Genomic DNA, 24775 nt, shown 5'->3' on the forward strand with positions numbered 1-24775 from the left:
TGCACCAGAGCGATCTCTAGGCATTACCATGCCTCTCTGACCTTGGACACTAGTCTGGCCTCAGACTTTTTCTCGTAAACTTAAAGCCGGGCAATGAGCCAGGGGCAGGTTCCTCAACTCTGCCCTGGCCGAGGGAGCTCCCCGCGCGCTCTTTCCCGCCGCCTTCTAGGCCCCCCTCTGCCTGTTCCTCTCAAACTTCTTGTACATAGAAGTTTGTCAGCCAGGTTCGGGTACCAGACCTCGAGACACCCAGATACCGCCCACCCGCAGGTCTCCGGGAGAGGAACGGAAGAACACCGTGCCGTAACTCAGCAACTAGAGGCTCTAGCGCATGCCCCCTAGCTTAACAAGAGTCACGCTAGAGCCCGCAAGCGTGGAAATCCACTTCTCCACATTTTGGAGGTGACCTGGAAAAGTCGGTACCAAAACACTGGGTCCTCAAAGAACGAAGGGGCTGGAAGGTCAATGAGAGCGGACCGGAAGAGGGTGCTCGCAAAACCCGGGAAAGAATTCCGGATGCGCCAACCCCGACATGCGCAGAAGCCTCCCCTGCGCCGGCGGCGGCGGCGGCGGCGGCTGCGTCTCCAGAGCCGGAAGGTACGGCCTGAGCGGCCGGCTGCCTGACGCCTCCTGGGTCATGTCGGCCCAGGGGGACTGCGAGTTCCTGGTGCAGCGAGCCCGGGAACTGGTGCAGCAGGACCTGTGGGCAGCCAAGGCTTGGCTGATCACAGCCCGCAGCCTCTACCCCGCCGACTTTAACATCCAGGTGAGGTCAGGCCCGTGCATGCGGCAGCATCCGTGAAGGTGTGAGTGCTTCGCCGCGCCGGGGCTGCCCTGGCCGCGAGCTGCTCCCGCCTGCCTCGGGGGCCGGACCGCCCCGCTCCCTCTCGTCCCACTTCTCTCCACCTCCCCCGCCCTGCTCTCCGACGCCCTCACACGCCTCCTCCCCTTCGAGGCCAGCACCTGGAGACACCGGGGACCCCGCTCGAGGTCGGAGTGACTGGAAGTGTGGGGGTGCTGTGCTGCTCGGTGGCCCGAACGGTGGCCTCGGCTTTGGGAGAGGCCTTTCGCTCCCTCGTTCATCATCATGGCAGCCATTTGTTTAGTGCCTGCTACTTTTGAGACATTATTCCCCAATCTTGGGAGCCGAAGAGCCCTAGGGTCGCACTCCTAAGCGCCGTGGCCCTGCGTCACCACGTGATGCTTTACTATCAGGCCCTCCCGAGTTGGGGGTGCCCAGTGAAGGCCAAGTAGCGCTGCGCGCGGTGAGCCAGGACCCGCCCCCGGGCGGTGGTTGTGACCTCTGAGTCTGATCTGTGTTGCAGTATGAGATGTACACCATCGAGCGGAATGCGGAGAGGACTGCCACCGCCGGGAGACTGCTGTACGACATGTGAGTGGGGATGCTGGACTTCCAGCTTGCACTGCCCTGGATCTTTCACGGAGGTTTTGTTTGTGTGTGAAAGTGGGAGTTGGGGGAAGATCTTCAAGTTCATCTACGTCTCTGGTATCTAAAGCTTACGTAGTCGTGAGTCTAGGCCTTCAGTTAACTGCTGACATGCTTTCTGCAGAGAAATCTTCCGTTTTATTCTTGTTAAAACTTTTCTTTCTATAATTCATTTTATTTTGGAAATAATACATGCTCTTTGCAGAAGTTGAGACAATACTGAAGTATAGAGAATGACAAGTGAAAGTCCCTACAACTCAACCTGAGTTAAGTTTTGGGTGTCTCTGTATACATGCATACACAGTACAGAAGACATAAAAGTATTTGTGGGGAAGGGTTACAAAAGTGAGATCATACTACTTATATCATGCTGCAGCTTGCTTTCTTCACCCACTTTAATGGAGGGATGCTTTCTCAGGATGTAGAGCTCTTTTTCATATTTGTATAAGGTTTCATAACATTGGTGGACATTTAGATACTTTCCACTTATTTGAGATTGTATTCAGTGTCAGTAAGGAATTTTGTACCCATATTGTGGTGTTTTTCTATAGAGTAGATTCTTAAACATTGATTTTCACAGTCAAGGGTGTAGTATTTTATATGTTGATACACTACCAAATCACTCTCCAAAAAATACTATTCTACTTTACATTTCTACCAACAATGTATAAGAGTGCCCATTTTCCCACACATTTGCCAACATTGTATGTTATCAGTCTTTCAGATTTTAATTTTTGCCATTGTGATGGAAAGTGGTATGTTGCTTTTTTAAAAAAATTGTGTTCATTGTATTACTAATAAGACTGAGTAGCTTTTTAAGTGTTCTCTTTGCATTCTTCGTGTGATTTGCCTTTGCTCACTTTTGGGTAGTTGTTTGTTTTTGGTTTTGGGGTTTTTTTTTTTAGTCCCTTTTTCTTGTTGATGCTTTATATATTATGGTCGTTTGTCTTTTCACTTATAAAAACTCTAAAGACTGTTGTGATTAACTTCATTTTCCTTAGTTTTTATTTTATATTTTTATTTTGCTTTGTTTTGTTACATCTACATATTTACTTGGAATAAAGAAAAATGTGTTTTTCTCTATATGCTAATCTTATTTTCTTTTTTGAATACTATATAGAATCTGACATTTTAATTTAATGCATTCATTTTAAAAATAGGTTTGTGAATTTCCCAGATCAGCCGGTGGTGTGGAGAGAAATCAGCATTATTACATCAGCATTAAGGAATGATTCACAGGATAAACAAACCCAATTTTTAAGAAGTAAGAATGGAGTGATAACTTAATGGGTGTATAAATTACCATTTCTGGACTACTAAGTTATATATGGTAACTCACATCTGTAGTATTGGTACCCACATGTATATTTTGCTCTTGACAACTGAAGTTTGTACAAATGGTGTCACTTGGTCTCTTGAGCATTTGCTTAGAAACCCATAAGCTTCCTTAAAGCGTACAAATTTATCAGTTAGCCCAGGGAATTGAATATATTTTTAACAGGGTTTGCAGTGATCTGAAAGCATCTATAGATTAAGCATATCTCCACAAAATGGGAGAGAAACTTTTAGCAATTTATGACCTTTCTTGTTAACCCTCACTTTGTGTTGATTGCTATAGCCAAAGATTTCAAATTCTGGATAAAATAGAAAGTAGGTAGTTAAGGTAATTTCAGCATAAACAAGTGCATCCTCTTTATCTCAGCCAACAGCAAGCACTATTGTGACCCTTCACATAAGCCATTCTTGTCTCCTGGATCCAATAAGGCCTCCAAGGGTTTTAGGGTCATTCAGCAAACATCTGTGTGCATTACCATCTAACCCAAAAGCCTTCTAGGTTGTAGGTGAAACTCAGTTATTCTAAATGTAGTATTTATTGTTCTGTACATGAAAATGCCTTACTTCCATATTAGTTTCAAGATTTTCTTTCTGAAAGAAACTTTTTAAAGTAAAATGTGTTATGCACAGGTTTGTTTGAAACTCTCCCTGGTCGAGTCCAGTGCGAAATGTTACTAAAGGTAACGGAACAATGCTTCAACACATTGGAACGATCAGAAATGTTGCTTCTGCTTTTGAGACGCTTCCCTGAAACAGTGGTACAGCATGGGGTATGATTTGATCATTTCCTTTTTCTTAAGAGAAAATAAAATTGATCAACACATTCATCAGTTGGGTTAAAAGCAATAGTGTGTATTATTTTAGAGCAGAAATTCTGAAGAGCACTAGGTAAGATTGAATATAAGAAATCTTTGTCAGTAAAGCTAAAAGTATGTCACTGTTATCAAACTTTATAAATTTCCAGTAGAAGTTGTGCTGTCGGTGTAAGGAAACAGCCAGCTTTGACAGTGCTGTTTATTTGCAGTCTGTAAAGTACAGTAAAATTATTTTAAAAATCCTACTCCGTTGTAGTCAAGAACATGTTTGAATTTAAATGAGAGCCATAGTCTGTAGTCTTAACAGGCATGTTTCTCATGTACTTTTCCCTCAATTACTTATATCTGTAATAATTATTGAATGCTGTTGGCAGGCATTGGTAAGTGTTCGGTATCTCCTGTACTTCCCAGACCCTTTGAGGTAGATAGTATCCGACTGTACAGATGAAGAAACTGAATCTTAAATGTTAGTAATTTCCATAGCCATCAAATGGAAGAGTCAGGATTCAAATCACTAACTCTTAATTCCAGCTCTGTTGCTTATTCTTTCCCACACCATTTTTCAAGCTTTGGCCCCAGTTAACCTTTTCTGTACCTCCCTATATTAGTTGCCTAGGGCTGCTATAACAAAGTACCAGAAAACTGAGTGGCTTAAGACAACAGAAATTTATTCTCTCACAGTTCTGGAAGCTGAAAGTTCAAAAAAGCAAGGTGTGGGCAGGGCCATGCTCCCTCTAAAGGCTCTAGGGAAGAATGCTTCCTACTCTTCCTAGCTTCTGGTGGTCACCAGCAGTCTGTCATTTCTTGGCTTGCAGCTACATCATTTCAGTGTCTGCCTCTGTTGTCATATGGCCTCCTTCCCTGTGTGTCTTCCCTGTGTTCCTATGTCTTCACATGACCTTGTAAAGATTGTAGTCATTGGATTTAGGGCCTGTCCTAACCTAGTATGCCTTCATCTTAACTAATTGCATCTACAAAGACCTTATTTTTTTTTATAGCATGAAATATATGTAAGGTCACATGCTGAGTGGAGGTGGACATGAATTTTGGGAGGATGCTATTCAACCCAATACATTCTTTAATCATTACTCAACTTTTAACTGTTTGTATTATATTATCTTTTACATTGTTCTACCCCTACCCCAAGCATCCGCAAGTGACCCCAAGGAGATAACACAGACACCTTGATGGGTTTTGATAAGCTAACTTTCTACTATGCTAGGAAATACATAGTAGAAAGTAATGGAAAGGTGGCCTTAAAAGTCAGACAGTTGTGGGACACCTGGGTGCTCATTCCATTAGGCATCTGACTCTTAATTGTGGCTGGGGTCATGATCTCGTGGTTCTTGCGGGTTTGAGCCCTGCATCAGGCTCTGTGCTGATGATGTGGAGTCTGCTTGGGATTCTGTCTCTTTCCCCGTCTCTGGCCCTCCCCTGCTCACACTGTTTCTTTATCTCTGTCAAAAATTAAAAAAAAAAGTCAAACAGTTGTGTCTAGCCTAGCCTAGGTTGTATGATTGCCTACTTGTGACAACTCTTGAAAGTGATAAGGTTTGCCAACATAATATATCTTGATGCAGAGAATAGTTTCTATGTTTGGTACAAAATCTATTATTCTAATCAGTTCCAACCCTTCCTTTAAGTTTCTGTAGACATTTAATTTTCATTTTAATTTTGCTAGTTCAGAGGAGCATAACCAAGCCAAAGTAGTTGTTGATCAGGTGAATTTAGAGTTTCCTTCTGGGCTGTGTTGCTGATGTATCCTTTTGTTTTCTAGTCTTTAAAATGAGAATATTTGTTTCCTGGGGAAGTTTGCATATACAGACTGTGTGGTAAATTTTAAAAGCCATTTCTTTATGTAATTCTGACATCTTAAACTGTAGCGCATTTAAATGACTAATTGTATTTTGAAACAGGTTGGCCTTGGGGAAGCACTATTAGAGGCTGAAACTATTGAAGAACAAGAATCTCCTGTTAACTGCTTTAGAAAATTATTTGGTAAGAAAAATTGTATTTTGTACTAATTCTTTGCAGTGAGTAGAATATGCTGGAGTAAGTATCATTTTAGTGATAAGGTCATTTGTGGAAAACAAAAGAACTTTTCATATTATGAAATTTAAATCCTGGTTTATTTTTTTAGTCCAGAAAGCATTTTAAACAACTTCTAAATTTTTATTGTCATATTTGATACCTCCAAAAGAATATGTACAACCATATATTCAAGTATGAAGCATAATAATAAACATCTGAATTGTCACTAGTTCAAGAACTAGACCAGTACCCATAATGTAGAATCTGCCTGTGTGTTTCCTTGCTAGCTCCAGCCACTAGTACCCTGTGCACTGTAAATTTTAAATAAATGTGCCATAAGGGGGTTGTTCCCCTATATATTTTAAGTAATTACATTAAGTGAAGTCTAAAACAAATTCTGTTTTTCTCACAATTGTAGGGTAGACAGACAACTTAATCGTTTTTTCTTATTTTTCCCCTTCAACAGTTTGTGATGTTCTTCCACTAATAATTAACAACCATGATGTTCGATTGCCTGCCAATTTATTATATAAGTACTTGAACAAAGCAGCTGAATTTTATATCAATTACGTCACTAGGTCTACTCAGATAGAGAGTCAGCACCAAGGTAAGTGAAAATATCCTGCAGTTTTATTTCTACAGACTTTAGTAAATTGCAAACTCAGAAATCCCTCATCATTCTGATTATTCTCTGGATACACACCAGTTTGATAGTGTTTCTAAAAGATGGTTCCTGGAAAAAAAATACTACAGGTAAGAGAAAAAACTTTTCTGGAACCAGTTTTACCATTTGACTGAAACAGTCAACTTGCTGAACTATGATGTGAGTGCACCAAGCTTCATACGTGTACCACAGCTTGAAAGTCATTTTCTGCTATACCCGTGGCCAGTTGTGGGTCTTTAAACAAAGCACATAATGTGTTTGGATTCTGTGCTCTTGTCTTTTGAATGGGGATTCTTTTTCTTTCTCTGTCAGGTATCACATACATAGTAAGTAGTAAGATTAATTGTAGACTACTGTTCTCATTTCTCAGGTGCCCAAGAATCATCTGATTTAATGTCACCTAGCAAACGGAGCTCTCAGAAGTACATAATAGAAGGGCTGACTGAAAAATCATCCCAGATTGTGGACCCTTGGGAGAGGTTGTTTAAGATTTTAAATGTTGTTGGAATGAGATGTGAATGGCAGATGGATAAAGGAAGACGGTAAAACATTGTTCATTTCTAGAATTGCTTAGCAAGTCTTCTGATACCATGTTCTCAAGATCTTTAAAAACAAAACCACATTCTTAAAAAGCGTATAATGCATAGGTATACTTTTGTTTGGGCAAATTCTGTAACCATGGTATTTATGCAAAAGAGGGTGGTTTTTCACTTTATTAAAAGATTTGCAATGAAAGTGTGAACTCTTAAGAAGATGTTGAGGTTGAAGCATTCCTTCGCATTCAGAGGAAACAATAGCTATTTTGTTGTGTCTGTGTCCTGAAATAGTGATCTGATTATTGCTCTAATTCAGAAGGGGAATTTCAAATGCCTGCTGCTACATTTGGCAAATGTAATGCTTCTGTTAGGGCTTTTCTCTAGACCTTTTGCTGTCAAGCCCAGAGTAATTAATTTTTGTCATCCTTCATCTTTCAGAAGCTATGGTGATATTTTGCATAGAATGAAGGATCTCTGCAGATACATGACCAACTTTGATAATGAAGCTCATGCAAAATATAAAAACCAAGTGGTTTATTCCACTATGTTGGTCTTCTTCAAGAATGCATTCCAGTATGTCAACAGCATACAACCATCTCTGTTCCAAGGTTGGTTTAAGAATTTTAGAGTCTCCCAAAATACTGACTTTGGCTAGGATGATGAAAGATGAAAATGTTAACCTTAACATTGTTCTTAGATGCAAATAACTGCGGGGTAACACCAGGGCTTTCTTTTAGTTGTTGGAATTTTTATGTAAGTATGTTTTCATTTACAGTTTCTATATTAAAGGATATAGTGGTACCGTGAAACTAAATACAGATATTCAGTGCCTCTGTTTTTAAAAAGCAGCAGATGTAGCAAAGTGTTAAAGTAGATTTCACAAAGACTTTGCAGTAGACAGAGATTTTTTAAGTAATATATTTGCATATAAATTCATATAAAACATGAAAAATAGAAAAATAAGAGCATGAAATCACCTACCCATCCAATATAACTACTCTCATTTTTGTGTATTGCCTTATAGCCTTTCGTATATTTAGATATTGTTTGGAATTTGTAGCTATAATGTATTGTACATATAATACACTCTTAGTGTTTTTTGCTAATTTTATGATTCATGATAGCTATAAAAAATTTCTAGATAAGTAAGAACAAATAACAAAGAAGGAACTTTGATTTATAATCTGTCATTGAGAGAGAACCTTTATTAACTATTTGGTGTATATCTGTATAGTCTTTTTTCTTATTCTTGCACACTTGTTTGTCTACCTAACTGGGATCACACTGAACATACTTTTTAATGACCTGTATTTACAGCTGAGTAAACTTCTACCTGATATTGTTTTCTTTTCCTTGCCGCATTTTTAAGTGTTGGTGTTTCCCCCCATCCATAGGTCCTAATGCCCCAAGCCAAGTTCCACTGGTTCTTCTTGAGGATGTATCAAATGTGTATGGTGATGTAGAAATTGATCGTAACAAACATATACATAAAAAGAGGAAACTAGCTGAGGGAAGAGAAAAAACCATGGTAATCCTTTCAGATATGATTATTAACAGATTATATGTTTATGGTTTGCTGGAAATGAGTCTTTGTAAAATATAGCTTTGGAGCTGAATTGATAAAGTTGTTGGGGCTTTTCGTCATAATTACCGTATAAATCAGCGGTTCTCAACTAAAGTGATTTTGCCGCCCTCCCCCTCCCCCCCGGACATATGGCAGTGTCTGGGGACATTTTTTTATTTCCACGGCTTGGTGTGGAGGAATTGCTATTAATATCTACCCTGTAGAGGCCAGAGATGCCGCTAACCATGCCAGAGTGACCAGGACAGGCCACGACAAAGAGTTGTCCAGCCTAAAAGGCAAATGTTGAGAAACCCTGGTATAAGTTAATTCTACCTCTTTTGACGGCATGACATCAAATGTAAAAAGCAAAGGCAAATGAACTGCATTGAACGTCTAGACAGAGTGCTATGCTGAGTCCTGGCCTCAGAATGGAAAGTGCTGAGGTGTTCCAGCTAGGAAGTAATTACAACCCAAGGGGACATGTCAGAAAGGTTTCATGAAGGAGGTCAGCATTTGAAATCAGCCTTGAAGGATGTATAGCATTTTGTCATTTGCAATTGGGGGGTGAAATTTGTGAAGAGTAGACAGTTTGCACAAGATGCAAGAGGCCGGAGAATGTGAAGAACCACTGGTCTTCTGATTAGGCCAGGCAGCAGGCCTGGATGGGACAGTGATTTCTAAATTTAATTTTAATGCAGAGGAATCCTTTCAAGAAAAGCTTTAGTGGAGGCCCAGTGGAGATGCTTTAGGTCAGGAGTCAGCGAACTTTCTCTGTAAAGGGCCAGGTAATAAGTAGGTTAGGCTTTAGAGGCTCAACGGTCTCTACTGCAGCTAGCTACTCAGCTCTGCTGTTACAATACAAAAAAACAGCGATAGACAATAGTAAACAAATGAAGTGGCCGTGTTCTAATAAAACTTTATTTACTAAAGGAGCATTTGACCTGCAGGTCACAGTTTGCTAATCCCTGCTCCAGGTGAATACCTCAGGGGAGCCCAGAGTTTCACCTACTTCCTGTCCCCTCTCCTCCTTTCAGTCCCCTCACTACTTCTTCAGCCCCTAAGTAACACTTACTAGACCGGGGCATGAGGAGATAATGTGCCTTAAGATCAGTTTAATCTGGGTGCCTGGGTGGCTCAGTTAGTTGAGCGTCTGACTTCAGTTTAGGTCACAGTCTCACAGTTTGTGAGTTCGAGCCCCACGTTGGGCTCTGCGCTGACAGAGCCTAGAGCTTGCTTTGGATTCTTTGTCTCTCTTTCTCTCCACCCCTTCTCTGCTCACACTCTGACACTCTCTCTCTCTCAAGAAATTTTTTTTTAATTTTTAAAAAACTGTCAGTTTAATCTGATGTTTTTATAGATTGTATGAGATAGAATGGAGCAGGGAAGACCAAGCCTTCTGAAGGCTTTTAAGGTTATTAAACCTTATGGTAAATTCATTTGTTTCCTCCCACAGAAAAATGCACACATTTACTGTTCTACAAATAATTTCAGAGGTTGAGAGATGCTTTGAAATCCAACCCTGAACCCCATTTTGAGAACTCTGTGCCAATCAGACTTTCCTGGATGCCCTCTGAGTCATGCTTTAAAAAGATTCCTAAGGCTGCTAGGTACCTACTCTTTCCTTCTTTGCTGACATTCCCAGGAGGGATAACTCGTCCACTCTCCCTTTTGGTTTCCATGAGTGCGTGGTTTATCCGGGTGTGTCACGTTAAGACCACAGATACCTGCCATGTAATAATAGGTTGTAATAATACTGGTTTTAGCTAAAAGCAATGACCTGTCCCATATAAATCAGTATAAATAACATGGCTCTCAGTCTGTTTCTCCATCTCCACCACTTCCTCCCTGTCCAAGGCATCCCAGTCTTTCATATATCATCAGGATCATCCTCTTCCTGCTTGCCCTCTTGCTCCCTGCCAACTCTCTTCTCTACCCAGCAGGCTTAGTGACGTTTTAAAGACATGAAGTAGACATCACTCCTTTACCACCTCTAGTGGCTTCCCATCATGCTCAGAATAAAAGCCAAACTCTTCACTTTGGCTTTAAGGCAGTTACTGATCAGGCCTTTGCATCCTTCAGTGCTCTGAGCCCCTTCCTACCCCTGGACCTCTGCCCCTGGGCTGTGCTCTAGGGTTGGAGTACTTCTCTCTGGCAGGCTGTGTGCTAGTCTCTTAGCTGTAGGCCCAGACTTTTGTCCCTCTGCAGCCTCCTTAAACCCTCTGGCCCTCTGGTTCCTCCTGTTTTTCACCTGTCATGTGTCACCTGGCAGGCCCTGCTCTCATACTGTGGCTCTCCAGCCAATCTGTGTTTCCATCTATTTTTGTTTTTACTCTCCTGATTTCTTCCTGGTTTTCATTCTGTGCCACAGTCTGCACCCCCCCAACCCCCCTCCTTCCCTGCCAGGTCTGTGTGTGCCATCACAGCAGAGGACATATCTGATGGCCCAAAGTTCAGCTTATCAGCTCATCTTGTTGTAGTGTTTTGTTTCTTTTAATAACCGTCAAAAAATTGGGATATTTCTCACAACAGTATCTGATATGCTGGCCCCTAACGCTGGCACATATTTGGAGCGGGGCAGAGGCTGCCCACCTGAGATGGGTGTGCATTCTCCACCCAGCTGAATTCCTTGGCTCATGTGACATGTCAGGTGGCTGGAGCTGGGGGCTGTCCTCTCCCACGGGCAATAAGTTCTCCACCTGCACACATTTGTGTGTGTTCCCTGTAGTCAGGATTCTTGCTTACAGCATTCCCTCGGAACTTCAGAGGCTACTTTTGCATTTCGAAAGTAATTTCTCTAAATTCTAGAAACTGTTTAGAACTCCATACTATTCCCACCACATCTGAGGTCCCTTCCATAAACTCCCGATCTCATTTTGAGGCAGGAATGTTTTCTCTGAGTTGCAACACCAGTGCCTACCCCATTCATATCAGTGTATCTGATTAGATTGGCAACCTGTGGCAAGGAGCTGGACCCTGAAAAAATAAGATGCCTAGCAGGTTTTGATTGTGAAAGGGATGGGGTATGTGTCCTTACTGAGGGAGGATAAGAATGTGGCAGCTAAATAGAGTGGGTAGGGAGGGTCCCCAAGCATCAGGAGTAGCAGGAGGATACTAAGTCTGAGGGGAAGAAAGGTGGGAGTGAAGGACTTGTTTTTTCTGAGATTAGCTTGAGGAATTGAGTTTTTAGCTAAAATATTTGTACATATTTTTAAATGATCTTAGTGATGTAAAAATTTGCAGGGAGAATTTAATTTGGGTCATTAAGTTGGCAAAATAACCTAGATAGAATAAAAGAGTCAAGAAATTCTCAGCAAAATAAAATTAAATGGAGCTGTTTTACCTTTACTGTTTTTTGGCAAAATGTCTAACCATGCTCACTGGCACTTACAACACTTACAACACTTACAACAAGCAATTCTCTGAGACCTCTCTTTTCTTTGGCTAAATATTTCTTGAGATGAAGAACAAGAAACGTAGAACTCTTTTGTAAAATACAGAAGACATTAATAGATAAGTATTATTGTTAAGCACAAGTAATTCCTGGCCGACACCTTGCATAGGGGGAGCAGAGCCAAAGAGAGGGGTGGCCACAGGAGAAGATATATCTAGGGAACAAAAAAATAAGTAACTCATTTCTCTCAATTCTTAGGGCATTTGGGCTTTAATTTTATTCCACGACATGACAAACTTATTTGGAAGCAAATTAAATGATGTCACATATTGGGGGGGGAAGTAAACTATAAAACAGATGCTACTTAAGCTTTATCTCTGAATATAAAAATCTGATTTGGGGCTTTTATAACACTGATAATGTTTTTAAACTATTGGAGCTTTACTTGAAAGCAACATAAACTTAGAATTTATCATGAGAAAAACATAAGCTTAGGGGCACCTGAGTGGCTCAGTCAGTTGGGTGTCTGACTTCAGCTCAGGTCATGATCTCACGGTTCGTGGGTTCAAGCCCGGCATTGGGCTCTGTGCTGACAGCTCAGCGCCTGGGGCCTGCTTTGGATTCTGTGTCTCATTCTCTCTCTGCCCCTCCCCCATTTGCGCTCTGTCTCTGTCTCTCAAAAATAAATAAAAATGTAAAAAAAAATTTTAAAAAAATAAGCTTAATTTTTAAGGTAAAAATTGAATGTGTAAGAGTGAAAAGATGGAAAATTTACATTAATTTTTAAAGCTAAATTGTTAAATTCAAAAATTATACTCAGGATAGTATCCTTTGATAAAGTCCATATGGTAATCAGAATTGGTGGCAACAAATATAATAACACACCAGTGCAGCTGACCCTTGAACAAGGGGGTTAGGGGCGCCAGCCCTATGCACCCTACACAGTCACAGATCTGTGTATAACTTTTGACTCCCCCCAGAACTTAACTACTAACAGCCTACTATTGACCAGAAGCCTTACCAACAACATAAGTAGTTGGTTATTCTGTATTTGTTATGTGTTATGTATTATATACTGTATTCTTACAATAAAGTAAGCTGGAGAAAAAAATGTTATTAAGGAAATCATGAGGAGAAAAAACATTTACACTGCTGTACTGTAAAAAAATCTGTGTATAAATGGATCTGTGTCATTCAAACCCATGCTGTTGAAGGGTCATGCATACATAACTGGAAGTTAGTCCTATTCTTCACCTTCTCTAAACAGAGTTCGGATGATGAAGACTGTTCGGCAAAAGGAAGGAATCGTCACATTGTAGTCAATAAAGCAGAGCTTGCTAACTCCATTGAAGTTCTAGAAAGCTTTAAGCTGGCCAGGGAGAGCTGGGAGTTGCTCTACTCCCTAGAATTCCTTGACAAGGGTAAGAACATGCTGTTGTATTGGTGCTGTTTAATTTTTATATAAGGTGAGTGTGCTAATAAAAACATTATTCTGCTTGAAATAAGACATGGCTAACTAAATTGATTACAGTAGTTGACATGTTTTATAGGATTCTTTTTGAGTAGGACATCTAATCAGTTATTAATCAAATAACCATTTACCTCTTAGCTTTTACTATGAGTGGTTTTTTTTTAAGTTTACTTATTTTGAGAGAGAAAGAGAGCCTGTGAACACGCAGGGGAGGGGCACAGAGAGAGAGAGAGAGAGAAGAATCCCAAGCAGGTTCCGTGCAGTTAGGGTAGAGCCCTGTGAGGGGCTCGAACTCCGGAACCGTGAGATCATGACCTGAACCAAAATCAAGAGCCGGAGGCTTAACTGACTTGAGCCACCCAGGTGCCCCTACTCTGAATATAATTATAATTAGGGTTGGGGTGGAGTGTCAGGGAGAGTTTTAGGTCTTTTAACATTTGTATTGCTGGCCTCTTTTTCTTGCTGGGTTTGTTTGTTTTGTGCTTTTGGTTCTTCTGACCTACTGCCTTGTATCTTCCTTATGTAGTGTAGCCAAGCATACAAAAGGTAATGCTATTTTTATCTGCATTAACTCTATTACCTGAAAAACTCACACTACAGAAAGATTATTTTCCTTTGAGAATAGACCTAAAACTAGGGGAAGTTTTACAGTTATTAAGTATTTCAGGAGCAGTTGGATGGCTCTCAGTCAGTTAAGCCCTGGACTCTTTGATTTATTCCCAGGTCATGATCTCATGGTTCCTGAGTTCAAGCCCCAAACTGGGCTCTGCACTGACAGCGCGGAGTCTGCTTGGAATTCTCTCACTGTCTCCCTGTCCCTCCCCAACATGTGCATGTGCTCTTTTTCTCTGTGTCAAACAAATAGACGTGTTTTTTAAAAAGTATTTCAACATTACTTAGAAACCAGTAGCACTTTGCTAACCAATGTATTTTTACTGTAATTTGGAACCAAGGCTCTTTACTTTCCTTCTGTTCAGTGGACCTTCATCCCTTGGCCCACTTGCATCACATACCTGTACAGAACCCATGATCAGATGTGTCATGTCATTTTCATTTTTTCTGAGTAAATATAGCATCACTTGGTTTCTTCGGTTGCCTCTAGAATTATAAACATGTATGTGACCTTGACCTTTGGAGGGGATTTTTCTTTATTTGTAAATTGACTTTTTAAAAAATGAGTAGAACTCTTAGTGTTATATCTTTGTTATCTTAACTGGGTGAAAATAAAACAATACCTTTTTCTGAGGTGAGCAAAATTATTTACAAGATAAATGAGATAATATGTGAACTGTATTTTGAACAGCTCTTGGGACATTGTATGTGCTTAATAATTGTTGGTGCCTAGTGAAAATACTGCTTGTGTATTATATTCTAACTTCACTGTCTAATTGAAATTATAGACCATTGTTTTTTTTGTTTATTTATTTTTGAGAGAGAGAAACAGAACGTGATTGGGGGAGGGACAAAGAGAGAGTGGGACACAGAATCTGAAGCAGGCTCCAGGCTCTGAGCTGTCAGCACAGAGCCCGAGGAGTGGCTTGAACTCACCAGCTGTGAGATCATGACTTGAGGGGAAGTCAGAAGCTCAACTGACTGAGCCACTCAGGCACCCGAAATTCTAGACCATTGTTTTAGAAATCGAAGTCTATAGTTGCTATCCATTTTTTGGTAGTTTTTCTCTGTTGTTTTGCTGGGTTTGTTTTGTTTTCTGCTTCTCTGTTAACATGTTTTTGGTAAATTTTCTTCTGAATTCTCAGAATTTACAAGAATTTGTTTGGCATGGAAGACAGATACTTGGCTTTGGTTAAGAATCTTCCTCACTGATATGATCATCTATCAGGTAATGTGATGTATGATTTAAGTTCCTGTGTTTGTATAGAATGACTATTACTGTGAACCGACTGTAGCGTGCGAGGTGTGCGTGTTTCTTCTGTAGACTAGTCATGCTCTGAAGACATGTTGTGTCTTTCATTTCAAAATAACCCCAAAATGACAAGGCTGCATCTTCTGTGTTACTTTTGTGATGTCCAGCCACACCCCTCTGTAAAAGTAAGATTTTTACTTTTCAATAAAAAATGAATACTTCCCACCCTCCTTGTCTGCACTGTGATGGAGGCCTTCTGCCTGGCTCTCCTTATGCCTGGAAGGGAGAGAGCAAATTCCCTAAGGGGGTACAGAGCTCCCAGTCTCCATTGTTGAAATGGACAGGATGCTGCTTCCATCCTACGTAAAGGAGAGATGGTATTAGTAGTAAAATATTTATAAGAAATGGTATATCCAAAATGTACGTTATCCAAAAGTTGGTGTTATTTTATTTAGTATTAAGAATTAAGACCAAGGGTGCCTGGCTGACCCAGTCAGTAGAGCATGTGATTCTGGATCTTGGAGTCATGAGTTCAATCCCCACTTTGAGTGTAGAGGGTACTAAAAAATCATTAAATAAACTGAAAGCAGTGGGCAGTGGGGAGGCACCTGGGTGGCTCGGTCGGTTAAGGGTCCGACTTTGGCTCGGGTCATGATCTCGTGGTTCATGATCTCAAGCCCCGCGTCGGGCTCTGTGCTGGCAGCTCGGAACCTGGAGTCTGCTTCAGATTCTGTGTCTCCCTCTCTCTGCCCCTCTCCTGCTCACGCACTGTCTCGCTCTCTCAAAATAAATAAACATTAAAAAAAAAAAAAAAAAAAAAAGGAATTAAGACCAGAGAGAAAACTCTTTGTATGTGTAAAGTACCTCCATTGAGAACCCCCCATCTTTCTTTAAGTAAGTTGGTTTGATTATTGCTAAGTCTCCTCTTTCTTCCTCTGATGATCAAGCAGAGCTACCTTATTTGGAGTTGCTTGCTGCTTGCTTAATTAACTCTGGAGATTTATTTAAATGGCAGTGTTTTTCACCTCCTCGCTGTTATGTCTTTTTTAGGGTCAATATAAAAAAGCAATAGCCAGCCTGCATCATTTAGCAGCTCTCCAGGGATCACTTCCGCAGCCACAGATCACGGGACAGGGGACCCTGGAGCATCAGCGAGCACTCATCCAGCTAGCGACTTGCCACTTCGCTCTAGGAGAGTACAGAGTGAGTAGTGTGTGCCTTGCACGGGGACCCTCATTCACTAAGCTTCCCTAGGGCTTCCTCTTTTTCCTATAGTGGGCTTTTAATACAGCGCATGTTTATTTGAAAAAGGGTCTTTCTGCCTAGATTTTAATCAACCAATCTGCTGATGAAAATCTTGATGATTTTGTTTTACTCTGTTTTCTGTTTACTTACAGCTTTCCTGAAATAGACTTCAGTACTTTTCAGATTCCATTTTATTGGAGGATGATTTTTTTTTTCTTCACTTTCTTATCTGGAATCCCTTTAGAGCAGAATCAGTCCTATTGTACTTGGACAGAAGAGGCATATACTAAGTAGGAAAGGGAGGATTTCCATAGCTTATCTGAGCCTCAAATTTGCTTTTTACATAATGATTATACCTCACGGGGTATTCCAGGTCTGTTTCCTTCATGATTGTGAGCCCCTGCTACCACAGGGTGGGGACCCTGTTCTTTACATTTGAGTCCCTCATAACACCTGCCACAGTGGTTTGCACAGCTTTGATACTTAATAAATGTTTGAACTGAGTGATAAGCACATTCTTTATATAAACATGGGTACTGTATAAATTCAGGACCACAACTTAACACACAAACTCTGATTTCTTCTCATCTCTCTATATGTTAAGTTGATTACTTTGTGATTAGTAACCCCAAATTAGGTTTTTAAACTTAAACTTTGAAACACAATTTATAATTCATCATGTAGGAAGAAACAATTAGTATGTAAAGTATGTGCATTGAAAATTGAAAATACTTTTCTTTCTTTTTTTTTTTTTTTAAACATTTATTTATTTTTGGGACAGAGAGAGACAGGAGACACAGAATCGGAAACAGGCTCCAGGCTCTGAGCCATCAGCCCAGAGCCTGACGCGGGGCTCAAACTCATGGGCCGCGAGATCGTGACCTGGCTGAAGTCGGACGCTTAACCGACTGCGCCACCCAGGCGCCCCTGAAAATACTTTTATGCCATCATTTATGTAATTATTAGGTACCTAATTGTAAGTTTTAGTAAATTCCTTCTGAGAATTTAAAATAAAACATATTATTTACTCACATAGATATTCATTTATCATACAGAATTAGACAGTTACACAAGGCACTGCTGTTCAGCATTGTATTAGGGAATATAAAACGGGTAGATTTAAGTAAGGTAGGCAAATTCATTCTCTTTGAGGACTTCCATTAAAGCTGATCGTAGTTAGGCCTACCTCTTTGGTTTATAACTTATTCCTGAATCTCAGCTGCCTTCAGCTGTCTGTCTTCAGCTCAGACCCATCACATCCAGATGTGAGTTTCCCTTGTTCTCTGGCCCGTAGATGCGAAACTCTCAAATCGTGGTTGCCTTTTACTCTAGCTAATCTTTTTGATTCTTCCAGTATGAAGCTAATGTCTTTGGTGTAGTGCCTTTTATTTCCTTTGCTACCATCCTAATCAATGGCTCTGAACTAAGTTTTTTGCCTGTAATTTTTTTTTTATCTCTAAGTTAACAGTCGTTGCTTCCTATTGCTGTCATCATTCCACTTAATTGAAATATTGACTTCCAAAGTGCCCAGAGTTGAGCCACGTGCTGGGATGGAAAATATAAGCAGAGTGTGGGGAATGTGGGATCCTTGCATTCAGGACATATAATTTGAGTTACAGAGAAAAGTGCAAGTATTTATATAAGACAGTTAAAAGTCAGATATTAAGTGGTATGCCCCTGACATATGCACAGTAGGCATTCAGGGAAGGGAGTTTTCACCAGGGTCCGTGTAGTCAAGGAGGGATTTACAAAAAAGATTGGCTGGAGGTGGGCATTGAAGGATGGTAGCATGTCTCTGGAGTACATCCTGGCCTTCCCACTTGCCGGCTCTGTAACCTGGGCCAAGTTACCTCACCAAGCTTTCTAATTCCAGTGTTCAAGTTTTTAACTACCGAGCTGTTGAGCTCTTGAAGCTAGAGCTTCACACCCTTGTGGCCATGGGTGAGTTCTGGATGTGCCAAGATACTGACCCTTTTAGTTAGTGGCTTAAGGCAGCTGGAGCCTCCAGGTTAGTACTGCCAGCTCTGAGCAGCCTTACAGATATTTTCTGAATGTGCCAAGACATGAAAATGGTTAAGAGGCATGGGTTTAACACTGCACTTCCTCATCTGTAGAATGAGGATGATGAGAGGGTTGTGCCTGACACATAGAACATGCTCCCTAAATGGAATCTAGTTGTTAACATTAGAATTGGACAGGTAGACCGTAGGTGATGGCTTACTGTCTGTGGATGGAGACCAGCCTGCTCAGTGTGGCACTTGAGGCTTCCCTCAGCACCAGTGCAGCTTCTGACCAGTTTTTGTGTATTTCCTAAACCACGCCCTCCTTTCACTTAAACAATACCCAGCCCTTCCCCACATCTTTCTCTCCTCTGAAACTGCTTTTTTCTCTTTTCCACATTTAAAATCATTGCCCCCCTTTAAGACTTGGTGAAGGTAACCTTCCTACATAAACTGTTTCCAGCTAGTTTAGCTTATATATATTTCTCCTTCATTTTAAATTATGCTCTAGATCATACCATTTAATCCACTACTCTGTGTCCCATTTTGTTGACTTTTCTCTTCATTGAGGTAGTAAATGTCTTTAAGACTGGGATATTCTTCCTTTGGATGCCACTGTGCTGTTAAACACATAGGTAGTTTAGGTAATACTTGACTAATTTTTAATTTTTGTTCTTTTGTTTTAACAGCAAAGAAGGAGTTATTATTCCCTCAAAAGTCTAGTACCTATATTTAATCTTACTTTTTCTACGTTTGCTGTTGAGCAAACAGTGATGGTCCCATAAATAGTCTTGAGGGGTGCCTGGGTTGCTCAGTCAGTTAAGCGTCTGACTTCAGCTCAGGTCATGATCTTGTGGTTTGTGAGTTCGAACTCTGCATCAGGCTCTGTGCTAACAGCTCAGAGCCTGGAGCCTGCTTCAGATTCTGTCTCTCTCTCTCTCTCTGACCCTGCCCCACTTGTGCTCTTTCTCTCTCTCAGAAATAAAAATAAAACTTAAAAAAAAATTTAAAAATTTGAGGCCGCACTGTAGACTTACATGTACACACGTTGCCCTGTTGTATGCTATAAGTATGTTAGTTGTTATGTTGATTTACTTCCAGTGAGAAAATTTCAGATTAGTACCTTTTCATCTGATCTTCTTTAGATGACATGTGAAAAAGTCCTTGATTTGATGTGCTACATGGTACTCCCCATTCAAGATGGAGGCAAATCACAGGAAGAACCCTCAAAAATAAAGCCCAAATTTAGAAAAGGTACAGTGACAAGTTTTATTCTTATTTTGTAAAAATGGCTTTACCCAAGGCTGGAAAATTCTTTACAATTCCTGATGAGATGATACATGATCTGCAGGGTTTGACAGACTATATAAAAAGTTAATCCCTTGCCAAGCTTGTCCTTGGCACTGATTTCATAAGCAGCTGCAAATCTGTCTTTCTTCCAAAATTCTCTTCACTTCCTGAGTTTGTTATCTCTGAAGAATATCTGATAATTCCTTTTCCTATCTTTATCAATTCTCGGAAAATTTGCAGATGATTCGTTAAGAAGTGTTTCCTGGCATATCGCTTGTAGGCTATTTTGAGCTTCACCTCAAGTAGCACATTGATTGTAAAACTATGTAAATTTAGTTGTAATACTTAGAAATTAGAAAAAGAGGGGCGCTTGGGTGGCTCAGACAGTTAAGCGTCCAACTCTTGATTTCAGCTCAGGTCATAATCTTACCGTTTGTGAGTTAGAGCCCCGCATCAGGTTCTGCATTGACAGAACAGAGCCTGCTTGGGATTCTCTCTCTCTGCCCCTCCCCCACTTGTGTTCTCATTCTCTCTCATTCTCTCTCTCTCTCTCTCTCTCTCAAAAATAAATAAACTTAAATAAAAAAAAAAAAGAAGTTAGAAAAAGATAAGCAAGTTAAACCCAAAGAAAATAGAAGACAGGAAATAATTGTAATGGTAGAAATCAATGTAATAGAAAATGAAATAGAGGAAATTAATGAAGCTAAAAGTTGGGTTTTTTGAAAAAAAAATTGATAAACTCCTAACAAGATTGATCAGGAATAAAGCACAAATTACCAATAGCAGGAATGTCACTACAGATCCTACTGAAATCAAAAGGACACTAGGAGAATAAATTATTAATGACTTTATGCCAATAAATTCAACAACTTAATGAAATGGAAAAATTCTTTGAAAAACACAACTAATCTAAACTGACACAGATGAAATAGAAAATATAAATGTTCCTACATCTATCAAAGAAATTATATTTGTTATCAAAAACCTTCCCACAAGACTGCAGATCTGAATGGCTTCACTGATGAATTGGCTTCACTGATGAATTCTGTCAAGCACTTAGGAAGAAGTAACACCAATCTTACACATACTCTTTGAGAAAATAGAGTAAAAGAGAACACTTCCCGATTCAGTTTTTAAGCCCAACATAACCCTAACAGCAAAATCGTGTAAGAGCATTACCAGAAGAGAACATTAAAGGCCAGTATCCATCATAAACATAGATTCTAAAATCCTCAAAGTCTTAGCAAATAGAATACAGCAGTATATTAGAAGGGTAATACATATCCAAGTATACTGGAAATGCAAAAGTGGTTTAACATAGGAAAATCAGTCCCTGTAATATTACCACTTTAATATATTAAAGGAGAAAAATCATAATTTTCTTAATAGATGCAGATAGAAATGCATTTATGCAGTTATGTTTGCATTTATTCACGATTATTAAAAAATCTTAGCAAGGGGCGCCTGGGTGGCGCAGTCGGTTAAGCGTCCGACTTCAGCCAGGTCACGATCTCGCGGTCCGTGAATTCGAGCCCCGCGTCGGGCTCTGGGCCGATGGCTCAGAGCCTGGAGCCTGTTTCCGATTCTGTGTCTCCCTCTCTCTCTGCCCCTCCCCCGTTCATGCTCTGTCTCTCTCTGTCCCAAAAATAAATAAACATTGAAAAAAAAAATTAAAAAAAAAAAAAATCTTAGCAAACTAGAAACATGTTCCTCAACATCATTCTTAACTATGAAATATCAAATGCTTTCCCCAAGATCAGCAACAATTTAATAAGAGTATCTATCTCCTCTTACCACTTCAATTAAACGTACTAGAGATTCTAGCCAGTACAATAGGCAGAAAAGGAAAGGTATAAAGGTTGAAAAATAGTTATCTTCATTCACAGATATGACTGCCTTTATTTGCAGCAACGTATGTGGCTATGTTAGAAAAACCTAAGGGGGGTGCCTGGGTGGCTCAGTCAGTTAAGTGTCTGACTCTAGATTTCGGCTCAGGTCGTGATCTTAAGTTGGTGAGACTGAGCCCTGAATCAGGCCCTGCACTAATAGCACAGAGCCTGCTTGGGATTCTGTCTCTCCCTCTCTGCCACTCTCCTACTCACGTGTGTGATCTCTCTCTCTCTCTCCCTCTCTCTCTCTCTCTCTCTCTCTCTCTCTCAAAATAGCTAAACTTAAAACAACAAAAAAAAAGAAAAGTCTAAGGAATCTCCAAATAGAATAATATCAAAAAACATAAAATACTTAGGGATAAATGTATTGAAAAGTATGCAAAATCATGTTCATAGATCAGAAGACTCCAATGTTTTAGGGTTCTGGTCCTCCTCAAATGTGTGTACAGATTCAATGCAATCCCAATTAAAATCCCATCGGACTTTTTTTTTTTTATTTCTTTATTTTGAGAGAAGGGGAGGGGCAGAGAGAGAGAATTCCAAGTAGGCTCTGTACTGTTAGCACAGAGCCTGACGCGGGGCTTGAACTTAAGAACCATGAGATCATGACCTGAGCCAAAACCAAGAGCTAGATGCTCAACTGACTGAGCCACCTAGGTGCCCCCAGACAAGCTTGATTCTAAAATCTATATAGAAGTGCAACCTAGAATAGCCACAACAGTTTTGAAAAAGACTAACAAAACTGGGCAACTTACCCTACCTGATAGCAAGACTTTTTTTTTTTAATGTTTATTTATTTTTGAGAGAGAGAAAGAGTGCGAGCAAGAGAGGAGCAGAGAGAGAGGGAGACACGGAATGCAAAGCAGGCCCCAGGCTCTGAGCTGTCAGCACAGAGCCCAATGTGGGGCTCAAACTCATGAGCTGTGAGATCATGACCTGAGCTAAAGTCAGCCACTCAACTGACTGAGCCACCCAGGCGCCCCCTGATAGCAAGACTTTTAAGTAAAGCTACAGTTATCCAAACAGTATGGGCAGAAGAATGGAAAACCCAGAGAGACCCACACAAATATGGTCAGGTGATTTTTAGTGAAGACACCAGAGTAATTCTTTGGAGAAAGGAAAGCTGAGATGGGGCCGAGACTAAATGGAAAACTTAAAACAATAACATTTTTTATAAGAAAAGGTCTTTGCGACTAGTAGGTAGATTTATTAAGACACTAAAAATTTCCTAGAAGACAAAAGCATGACAGTTTTGATCATTATTGAAGCTCTCTAAGGTACTTGGGAGACTTAAAAAAAAAGAAAGAAAGAAATAGCCCAGACCCCTTGAAAATTAAGTATCTCTGTGAAACAGAAGCAGGTCTAGTGGGTAAGACTGGACCTAGCCGAATCAAGACTTATTTTAAAGCTATAGTAATAAAGATAGTGTAGTATTGGCATAGAAATTGACTGATGGAATAGAGAACCGAGAAGCACGTGGTATTGCAATTACGTGGAGGAAGACTGAATTTATCTAATCAGTGGTGCTGGGATAATTGATCCAAATGTAAAAACAACAGAAATGTGATCCCTTCTTCACACTACACAAAAATTCTTTAAATTTTAAGATTTAAAAATGGAAACTAAAACTTCTAAACTTCTAGAAGAAAATACAGAAAAGATTCTTTGTGCCTTCTAGGTGGAGAAGGATTTAGGCTACAGAAAGCATACAACATAAATTTAGTCCCAGTAAAATTAAAATACCAATGAAAGATAGTGTCATCAAAGTGAAAGGCTAAGCCATGGACTGTAAGAAAATTGTCCAGCACACAGAATCAACAAAAAGTGAGCTTCCAGAATTTTGAAACAGCTCCTTCAAACCAGTGAGAAACAACCAACCAACCCCTCACAGAAAAACAGGCAAAGAATACGAACAGATTCACAGAAGCAGAAATCCAAATGGCCACAAACTATTTGAAAAAACACTCAGAGCCCCTCGGTGGCTCAGTCAGTTAAGCATCCGACCCTTGATTTTGGCTCGGGTCATGATCTTGTGGGTTCATAGGTTCAACTTTAAAAAAAAAAAAAAAAAAAAAAAAAGAAAACTTTTAACCTATTAGCAATATGGGGACTTCAGATTAAAACAGTAGGCTACCATTTCACACACATCAGAATGCAGGGATTAGAGAGTAGCAACCCTGGTTACCAGGATATGAAGACACACATTGCCTGTCTGCTTCTGGAAGGTATATAAACTCACACCAACACTTTGGAGACCAATTTAGCTGTTGCAGTTGAACATCTCATTACCTAGTTGTATACCTCTTCTAGTTAAGTTTCTTAGATCAGTGCCTTTCCAACTTGGGTCCTTACCCATTGGGTCATGAATTTCAACCAGATGTTTTCTTTTTTAATGACGTAGAGTCTAATAGTATCATTAAAATGAGTGCATCTCCTGTACAAAGGCTAAATTGAACCTTTTGTTCAATGAACCTTTTGTTTTAGATACATAAACATGTGTAAATATGTGTGCATAACATCTCCATTATTTCTTGCTACTTTTGTCCTCAGGGTAGAGAAGGATTTAGGATATAAAGAGCATACACCATAAAGGAAAGGATTAAGGTCTTGGTTGGAAAATTATTGCCTGAAGTTTTTTTTTCCACAAGTGCACAAGAAAATGTATATAAGAATGTTTATTTCAGCGTTGTTTGTAATAGTGAAAAATTGGATAGCTCAGTGTCCCCCATAAAAGAATGGATAAATGAATTGTGGCATATGTAAATAGCAGAATAATACATAAAGAGTAAAAACTGTCAGCTAGAACTATAGGTATTAGTACCAAAAACCGTTTTCAGAAGGATGCATATGATGCCATTTATTTAGTAAACTGAGAACTTGCAAAACTTTCTTCTTTGTTGTTGCATAGAAATGAAAAACATCACATTCAGGATAATAGTTACATTAGGGTAATGGAAGAGGACATGGTCTGAAAAGGTACACAGGAGGCTTCAACTGAATTTGTCATATTTTATATAAAATCTTTAAAGCAAAATGTTAACATTTTATAGGGCTGAGTGTTGATCACAGTGGTATTTGTAATATTCTTTATGTAATTTTCTATACATTTGAAATGTTTTATAAAAAGTATTTAAGCAGGGTTAGGAAAGAAGATTGATAAGTGAAATCCAGAGACCCTTCAAAAAACCAATTTCATCATCACTACATATAATCATGGTTTAACTATATTTGAA

At 39.9% G+C, this 24775-nt stretch overlaps 1 protein-coding gene across 4 annotated transcripts in view; it reads left to right on the top strand.

Moving 5' to 3' along the window:
• The first annotated feature begins 537 nt into the window (after positions 1-537).
• INTS10 (integrator complex subunit 10) overlaps positions 538-24775 on the top strand; it is a 32673-nt gene continuing 8435 nt past the window's right edge. The window contains exons 1-13 of one of the 4 annotated variants that reach the window (XM_043562682.1): positions 538-766; positions 1326-1393; positions 2608-2711; positions 3413-3552; positions 5514-5595; positions 6095-6235; positions 6663-6834; positions 7267-7436; positions 8223-8356; positions 13051-13204; positions 15012-15094; positions 16169-16321; positions 19509-19617. In XM_043562682.1, coding sequence (XP_043418617.1) covers positions 638-766; positions 1326-1393; positions 2608-2711; positions 3413-3552; positions 5514-5595; positions 6095-6235; positions 6663-6834; positions 7267-7436; positions 8223-8356; positions 13051-13204; positions 15012-15094; positions 16169-16321; positions 19509-19617 — 1639 coding nt within the window. In that variant the 5' untranslated portion in view covers positions 538-637. The other 3 variants (XM_043562673.1, XM_043562692.1, XM_043562701.1) reach the window with 3 other exon arrangements.

The sequence above is a fragment of the Prionailurus bengalensis genome, chromosome B1 (assembly GCF_016509475.1).
Source record: "Prionailurus bengalensis isolate Pbe53 chromosome B1, Fcat_Pben_1.1_paternal_pri, whole genome shotgun sequence".
NCBI classification, from domain to species: domain Eukaryota; kingdom Metazoa; phylum Chordata; class Mammalia; order Carnivora; family Felidae; genus Prionailurus; species Prionailurus bengalensis.